This window comes from Mandrillus leucophaeus, unplaced genomic scaffold (genome assembly GCF_000951045.1).
Source record: "Mandrillus leucophaeus isolate KB7577 unplaced genomic scaffold, Mleu.le_1.0 Scaffold43, whole genome shotgun sequence".
NCBI classification, from domain to species: domain Eukaryota; kingdom Metazoa; phylum Chordata; class Mammalia; order Primates; family Cercopithecidae; genus Mandrillus; species Mandrillus leucophaeus.
Genome location: NW_012104587.1, coordinates 4,383,248 through 4,391,609, shown reverse-complemented (window position 1 = coordinate 4,391,609; position 8,362 = coordinate 4,383,248). Strand labels below are relative to the sequence as shown.

Here is an 8,362-nt window from a genome sequence, read left to right as displayed (position 1 = left end):
GGAGGGTCAGAATCTTGCAGTCTCCAGCTGCATGACTCCTAAACCATAATTTCTAATCTTGTGGCTAATTTGTTAGTCCTACAAAGGCAGTCTAGTCCCCAGGCAGGAACAGGTTTTGTTTTGGGAAAGGGCTGTTATCATCTTTGTTTCAAAGCTAAACTATAAACTGAGTTCCTCCCAGTTAGTTCAGCCTATGGCCAGGAGTGAAAAAGAACAGCTTGGAGGTTAGAAGCAAGATGGAGTCAGTTAGGTCAGATCTCTTTCACTGTAATAAATGTATCAGTTATAGTTTCCCCCACCCCGAGACAGAGTCTCTCTGTGTCGTCCAGGCTGTAGTGCAGTGGCATGATCTTGGCTCACTGCAACCGCCGCCTCTCGGGTTCAAGCGATTCTTCTGCCTCAGCCTCCCAAGTAGCTGGGACTACAGGCGCCCACCACCACACCTGGCTAATTTTTGTATTTTTGGAAGAGACGGGGTTTCACTATGTTAGTCAGGCTGGTCTCGAACTCCTGACCTCAGGTGATCCATCTGCCTCGACCTCCCGAAGTGCTGGGATTACAGGCGTGAGCCACTGCACCCTGAGCCACTGCAGCCGGCCTGTATCAGTTATAGTTTCTGCAAAGGCAGTTTCAGGAATAGGAAGCAGAACCAGGACTGCAGCCCAAGCCACCACGAGAGGCCAGTCTTTGGGGATGGTCTTTCAGGACGATATTTGTGGGTGGCCCAAGGAGCCCCAGGCAGCTCCAGAGGGAGGAAGTGGGAGGTCCTGTTTCCAGAATCTGTCCACCCACGAGAAAGCAGCAGGGGTGGCTGGGTTCTACCTTAGCCACAATGAGAGGAGAGGTGTGAGCAGGACTGGGCCTTGGGCGTCTCCCATAGGAGACTAGGAGCTGCAGGGAGATGTGGAGGGGATGATGCAGGTGTCACTGGGCCTTGATGTTCCCCAGGGCCTTTTGGCGGTGAGAAGAGGGAACTGGAGCCCCAAGGCTGCCGCTGATGCTGCTTGCTGACATTTCCGTTCATTCAGTCACTCAGGATTTATTGAGCGCCCACCCCGTGCCACCCGCTGTGAACAGAACACCCAGAGATCCCTGCCCAGACAGACAAGTTCTTCCTGTCACATGTTGGGGTGATAACTGTGATGGAGAAAGAGAGGAAGAGCCAGCAGTGCCTCCGGCTGGGGAGACGGGGCAGACCTCACCGAGGTGGTGACATTTGAGCCCCAGCTGAAGGGGTGCCAGGGCAAGAGTGCCCAGGAAGAGGGAAGAGCCTGGAGGCAGAAGGCTGACTGAAGAAGAATCTGGAGGCTCGGGTGGCTGCAGCAGAGAAAGCAAGGGGGTGGGTGGCAGGACGTGAGGTCAGAGGAGAATGGGCGGCACCCTGTGGCTCACAGATCCTTGAAAGGGTTTTGGTTTTGACTGAGCAGAACGGGGCCATTGCAGATCAACATGCACTTTAAATGATCAAAACCCCCATCTTTCCCCTGGGAAGGAGGAGGCCAAGGAAGGCTGTGTTTCTGACTCACACGGGGGAGTCGTAAACAACCCTGGAGAGAACAGCCAGGCCTGGTGAGTCACTCCTGGGAGTGGCTCCTCCCCACCCTGCCACGCAGCCCAGCCGGCAGCTGCGGGCTGGGCCTACCCCCTGGTGGCCATGCTCCCTCCGCACCTGGCCTCTCTCTGTGGCATGGGGGCGGCCGTGCCCCTTGGTGGCGATGAATGGGAGTGGAGCTGGGCTGGCTGGGCAGGCAGGGGCTTGCCTCTTGCTGACTAAGGCAGCCCTGGAGGGGCCTGACCATGGGGCAGGGACCCAGTTGCCATCTCCAGAGCCAGGATCATTGGCCAGGCTGGGGAATCAGGGCCCCTGTGGTCCTGGCACGCCTGGCCCGTGAGACTGTACTCTGCACAACTCCTCCAGGTGGCCAGGGTCACCGGAGCTGGCTCGCTCCCCTCTGCCAGTTGCTGGAGGTCCGGGCACCAGGCCACATCTCACCTTCCCGCCAGGGTTAAACATTAGTGGGAGGTTATTAGTGTGGGCCAGGGGAGGGAGGGGGGAAATTCAACTCTGTCTCCTTTGCTGGAGCCGCCAGTTTCTGCAAGCCCAGACAATGCCGGTGGAGGAGTTTGTGGCTGGCTGGATCTCTGGTGAGACATTTTTCTTCCTTCTGTCACATCACACCCAATGGTAGGTCACTCCCTGGGGAAGATGGGTGACACGGGAGGAGTGGAGACCAAAGTCTGAGTTCCGGCCTGGCAGGAGGATCACTTGAGCCCAGGAGTTTGAGACCAGTCTGGGCAACATAGGGAGGCCCCTGTCTCTACAAAAAATCAAAAAACAAATTAGCTGAGCATGGTGTAGTCCCAGCTACTAAGGAGGATTGCTTGAGCTCAGGAGTTCAAGGCTGCAGTGAGCTATGACTGCACCACTGTACTCCAGCCTGGGTGACAGAATGAGACCCTGCCACAAAAAAAAAAAAAAAAAAAAGGCAGGTCATGGTGACTCACATCTGTAATCCCAGCACTTTGGGAGGCTGAGGCAGGAGGATCACTTGGGGTCAGGAGTTTGAGAACAGCCTAGGCAACATAGGAAGACCCTGTCTCTCTAAGAAATGAGAGGCTGGGCCCTGTGGCTCATGTGTGTAATCCCAGCACTTTGGGAGGCCGAGGTGGGTGGATCATGAGGTCAGGAGTTTGAGACCAGCCTGGCCAACATGGTGAAACCCCCAACTCTACTAAAAATACAAAAATTATAGCCAGGTGCAGTAGTGGGCACCTGTAATCCCACCTACTTGGGAGGCTGAGGCAGGAGAATCGCTTGAACCCGGGAGGTAGAGGTTTGCAGTGAGCTGAGATCACACCACTGCACTCTAGCCTGGGCAACAGAGCGAGACTCCATCTCAAAGAAAAAAAAAAGAAATAAGAAAAAAATTAGCCAGGCTTGGTGGCGCATGCCTGTGGTCCCAACTACTCCAGAGGCTGAGGTGGGAGGAGCCCTTGAGCCCAGGAGGTTGAAGCTGCGATGAGCCATGATCATGCCACTGCACTCCAGCCTGGACAACAGAGCAAGACCCTGTCTTTAAAAAAACAAAAAGTCTGGGTTCCCTGGAGCGCCCCAGAACCAGCTGTCCCCAGTCCTCCGGGGATTGGCCGATGGGGAGAAGAGAAGGTGCAGGTGGGAGGTGCTGCCTCTGCCTTCCAAGGTCACTCTGCCTGACACCTGCAGAGGGCGGGAGAGCCAGGTGAGCACCCTATACCTTGAGCCCTGCTCTCCAGACCCACCCTGTGGAGCTCACAAAGGAAGCTCTCCTTTGGCCTCACCTGCTGTCCTGAGCTCCCTCTGGGCCTCTGCCCTACCTGGCTGTGGGCCGCAGTCCGGGGCCCTGAGGCCTGTTGTGCTGTGGTCCCAGCCCAGCTTCTGGGTGGCATTCCTCTTAGGAGAAAGAGAGGGACATTCTGAACCTGCCTCCTGGGAGTGCGACCTCCCCTAAGCTCCAGAACCAGCCTCCGCTGCAGAGGGCAGGGCTAGCAGTGGGCAGGTGGAGGGGAGGGGAGAAGCTCCTCTGCAGGTGCCCAAGCATGACCCCCATCAGGGCCCTGCAGTTCTGCGTGGCCAGCTGGCAGCAGGGCCTGCTCTGGATCCTGGCGACAACATTATGAGTTGAAGAAAAAAAGAGTAAAGCTCTCGGAGAGGCAGGAACCTGGGTGATTCGCCCAGAGTCCCATGCCTCATAGGCAGTAGGTTACCTGGGTATGGGCTCCAGAGAGGACACATGCATCTTTGGCTGGCTCTTCCCTCCTGGGTGTGCGTCCTCAGGTGGGGCCTGGGGTCTTACTCCCTTGTCCCAGTGCCTTCCTGGCCCAGTGCCTGTGTGGAGGGGGTGTCAGGGCAGCTGGAGTCTCTGGAGCTTGGCAGGAAGGTGGCTGCACGTGTCTGAGATGGCGCTGCTCTCCTTCCTCCTGCCTGAACCCCTCTTTCCTCTTGGCACAGACTTGCTTCCTGGGCCTGGCACGAGGGCCCTCACTCATAGCACCTTCTTGTCACCACAGGAGCTCTGGGCTTGGTCCTGGGACACCCCTTTGACACTGTAAAGGTGAGTTTAGGAGAGGCACCAGAGGAATGAAAGATCGCACCTAACCCGAACGTCAGGGTGCCCTGAGATCAGGCCTGGCTAATCTTGCCTTTCCTGCCTCTCCTGCTGGCTGGCATCCTGCTTGAGGGGGCAGAGGGAAAGGTTGGCCCACCTGCCCATCCCGCCACCCCACCTACCCTGTTCTCCCACCTAGGTGCGACTGCAGACCCAGACCACCTACCGGGGCATCACTGACTGCATGGTCAAGATTTACCGCCATGAGTCCGTGAGTGAACCACTCCTCTGGGGGACGCATCTGGGGCCATTGGTACCAGCTTCCCGCTCCAGCGGGGTTCTACCCCTGGAGGAAAGAAGACCATGTCTGGGATCCTTGGGGGGCCTGGGTGGTAGCCTGGCACCCCAATGGCTCAGCCTCAGCCTGTCCCCACCTCCCTGTGGCAGGACTTGGGAGCAGTTTCCAGCCAGAGGCTGCCTTTCCAGGGCTGGAGAGGACAAAGGGGAGGCCCCACGGTGCCTACTCCAGTGCCAGTGTGTCTCTCTGCAGCTCCTGGGCTTCTTCAAGGGAATGAGCTTCCCCATTGCCAGCGTAGCTGTGGCCAACTCTGTCCTGTTTGGGGTCTATAGCAACACCCTGCTGCTGCTCACGGCCACCTCCCACCAGGAGCGGCGGGCCCAGCCACCCAGCTACACGCACATCTTCCTAGCGGGCTGCACCGGGGGGTTCCTGCAGGTGAGGGGGCAGTGGGTGGGCACACACGAGTGTCATAGGGATGGTCATGTCGATCTGTCCTCTTCCGCCCTGCTCTGGTGAGCCACAGCTATGGAGGCACAGGCCTCCTGGAGGGGAACAAGGCTTGTGCTGTGGCTTTCCAGGCTGCAGGCCTTTGGGGGAGCGCTGTGGGGAACGGAAGAGGCAAAAGGCAGACAGAGCTGGTGGGCAGTACCAAGAGGGTGCTGGGAGAAGCAGCCTGGGCCACTCGCTCCAGCTGTCAGGGCTTGCCCTCCTCCAGAGGGATCTGCCAGACTCAGGGCTGTGGGGACCCCACTCCCTAAGGAGACCTTTGACCCTGGAGAACTGCCAGCCCCCCGCAGAGCTGTGAGCCCAGCCCCTCTGGCCAGGTCCTGATGAGGTCCTGACACTCCCCCGTCCCGCTGGCTCTACCCTTTGCCGGCAGCGCTTGCGTGGCCATGACCTGGGAGCCTCACCTGAGGCCCCGGCCCAACAGGGCATTAGCCATTAAGTCACTGCCGTCATTTGGGCTTTAGGCTTTAGAGGGGCAGATGAAGGGAAGAGGGACCAGCCGCCGCCAGTGGGAGCCGGTACTGACAGGTGCCTGTGAACATAAGCAGGCACAGGGTGCGCCCGGTACCCACTCACAGCCCCACCACGAGCCAGGGTCGCCCTTTCCTGGGCGGCTGCCCCCAGTTCCCTGTCACACTTCATGGGGCAGAGAGCAAGGACAAAGGACAAAGTCAGGCTGCTCCTTCAAATGAATTAATGATTAATGAGACCCCCGGAGGCCCTGGCTTTTCTTCTGCCCCTTCTTGTGCGAGGTGTCACCTATAGGTTTCCTGAGTCCCACGAGCCACATCCCACAGACACAAGGAAGAGAACCGAGGCCCTCAGCTAAGTGGCCAGGCGCAGCTTCTAAGTCACCCTGCCCCCTCCAGCTCTTTGGAAAGCAGAAGTGGGGACTGTGAGGGCCGCTGATGGAGCCTGGGTTTACAGTCAAACCTGTGGCTTCCGTTTACCAGAGTCTTAGAAGAAAAATGTGTTTTAGTGTGGAGTGGAAGAAGAGGCAGGGATTGGCAGCCTCTGACAGGCACAGATGTTGCCCTGGGCTTGGCCAAAGCTGACCTTCTGAAATAGCATCTGACATTCCACCACCCCGTGGGGCTGTCTGTCACCTGGCATCGGCCTCGCCCTGTCCTCAGCCCCCAGGAGCTCAGGACTCAGAACACCCCCCGAAGCCCTGAGCTCAGCCCTGCCAGCACGCTCTGGAGGGTGGCACAAGGCCCCATCTCCCAAGGGATGGTCCCCAACCTACGACCCTTCCTGCCAGGGCCAAAGTAAACAAGCGAAGACTTGGCCCGCCAAACCCTAAGGACCAGCACCGGAGGTGACCGCCAGCCCCCGTCGCCATCAGCCATCGCCAGGGCTGAGGAACTGAGCCCATGAACCTGTCACAAAACAAACGAGCGAAAAACACATAAGTCCCTCCTAGATAGGCTAGCCTCAACGTGGACTCTGACTCTCACCTGGCCTCCGAAAGCCATCTTGACCTAGTGGCATCTCTGACCCAAACCTTAACTGCCGCCATCACTCTCTACATCCCGCCAGCACTGACCCTTACCAGGACCCCAGCCCCAATTCCATCCCAAATCTGTGTAGTGTCTGCTTCCGCCGATGCTAAGAGCTCTAGCACCTGCCAAGTCCCCCCATTACCCACCTTCCCACACTCAGAAGCCTCTTTGGTGGAATGCTAATGGGAGGGAGTCTTGCCTCTCCAGAGGCAGGAAGGGCTGGCCCCGTGCCCCCCGGGCCTCTGAGAAGTGGGTGCAGGAGAACAACACTCGCGAGGGGACCTCCTTCACCCTGGGAGAGGGTGGCCTCTTTGCTATGTCACAGTCACACGCTGAATCCTTCACTTGCCCCTGCTCACGGTGCAGGTATGCTCGCTGCCGGCTTCAGGGAGGCCAGAAACCAACCTGCTCCTGCCAAAAGAGCCCGGGCTTGCTCTGAGTGCCTGGTGCAGGCCACGCAAGTTGGTCACTGTTGCACGAGGACGGGGCAGTGCCTCTCGCTCTTGGGCCTGATGCCAAGGGAGGTGGCCTGTCCCCATCGCATGCAGACATCCTGGCCATCCCAGCCACACATGCACGTGAGAGGCTGGGCACTGGCAGGGTTCCTGAGGAACTGGATGATGCGGTCCTCTGCCTGCATCCTTCCTCTTGTGAATGTAAGGGGCCAGTTCCCAGCCCAAAGCCCCACCTGGGGCCTTCATGTTTCGTCCCCAACAGGCCTACTGTCTGGCTCCTTTTGACCTCATCAAAGTCCGGCTACAAAACCAGACAGAGCCAGTGGCCCAGCCGGGTAGCCCCCCACCCCAGTACCAGGGGCCCGTGCACTGTGCAGCCTCCATCTTCCGGGAGGAGGGGTACCGGGGGCTGTTCCGAGGAGCCTGGGCCTTGATGCTGAGGGACACCCCCACGGTGGGGATCTACTTCATCACCTATGAAGGGCTCTGTCGCCAGTACACACCAGAAGGCCAGAATCCCAGTAAGTAAAGTGGTGTGAGAGGACGGGGGACAGAGGTGTGTGTAGCAGGCAGGGTCCAGCGGGGACTGGGGAAGGAGATTAGGGTCTGGGGAGGATGCTGTGTTCTTGGTCTGACCCCTGCTCTGGGCTCCCTCTGCCCCAGGTTCAGCCACAGTGCTGGTGGCAGGGGGCTTTGCAGGCATTGCTTCCTGGGTGGCAGCCACGCCCTTAGACGTGATCAAGTCCCGGATGCAGATGGACGGGCTGAGACGAAGAGTATACCAGGGGGTGCTGGACTGCATGATGAGCAGCGTCCGGCAGGAAGGACTGGGGGTCTTCTTCCGGGGGGTCACCATCAACAGTGCCCGCGCCTTTCCCGTCAATGCTGTCACCTTCCTCAGCTACGAATATCTCCTCCGCTGGTGGGGATGAGCCCTGCGGCAATGCCAATGGCTCCCCATCAGGCCCATGGCCCGGAAGCCAGTTTGAGATTGGAGGCCAGGTTGAAAATCTGCAGCTTGCAAATCAGTGCAAGAGGCTCAGCCCTTCCTAACCAAGGCACCTCCCACCCGAGCAGATCTGGGCTGGGTAGATGCCTGCAGGAGCCAGAAGCCAGGGGGCCTGGGCAGCCTCCCTGTGTAGCTGGCCTTGACTCCTTTGCCTCCCACGTCTGTGAAACAGGGAGCATGAGGCACAAGTGAGCTGGCAACATCCCAGCCCCTGTCCTGTACCGTCACCTCTTTTTTTTTTTTTTATTTTGAGATGGAGTCTTGCTCTGTTGCCCAGGCTAGAGTGTGGTGGAGCGATCTCGGCTCACTGCAACCTCCACCTTTCCACCTTCCAGGTTCAAGCGATTCTCCTGCCTCAGCCGCCCGAGTAGCTGGGACTACAGGCGGGCACCACCACGCCCAGCTAATTTTTTGTATTTTTAGTAGAGACAGAGTTTCACCATGTTAGCCAGGATGGTCTCAATCTCCTGACCTTGTAATCCACCCACCTCGGCCTCCCAAAG

The 8,362-nt window shown here is 58.5% G+C and overlaps 1 protein-coding gene across 5 annotated transcripts; it reads left to right on the top strand.

The window, feature by feature from the left end:
* Positions 1-1,389: 1,389 nt before the first annotated feature.
* Positions 1,390-8,354, top strand: SLC25A45 (solute carrier family 25, member 45). 5 transcript variants are annotated; one of them, XM_011993562.1, is made up of 7 exons: positions 1,390-1,569; positions 2,091-2,145; positions 4,048-4,091; positions 4,285-4,356; positions 4,636-4,821; positions 7,113-7,371; positions 7,514-8,354. In XM_011993562.1, exons 2-7 carry the CDS (start codon positions 2,109-2,111, stop codon positions 7,780-7,782), a joined length of 867 nt encoding a protein of 288 aa, XP_011848952.1. In that variant the 5' UTR covers positions 1,390-1,569; positions 2,091-2,108; the 3' UTR covers positions 7,783-8,354. The 5 variants fall into 5 exon arrangements, with proteins under 5 accessions (XP_011848952.1, XP_011848951.1, XP_011848953.1 ...); XM_011993561.1 differs by having other exon boundaries at positions 1,399-2,145; XM_011993564.1 differs by lacking the exon at positions 2,091-2,145 and having other exon boundaries at positions 1,426-1,569.
* Positions 8,355-8,362: the final 8 nt, after the last annotated feature.

Coding starts and splice junctions, on each gene's coding strand:
- SLC25A45 (XM_011993562.1), top strand. CDS start 2,109: ATGCCGGTGGAGGAGTTTGTGGCTGGCTGGATCTCTG. Junction 4,092..4,284: donor ACCCCTTTGACACTGTAAAG/GTGAGTTTAGGA, acceptor TCTCCCACCTAG/GTGCGACTGCAGACCCAGAC. Junction 4,357..4,635: donor AGATTTACCGCCATGAGTCC/GTGAGTGAACCA, acceptor GTCTCTCTGCAG/CTCCTGGGCTTCTTCAAGGG.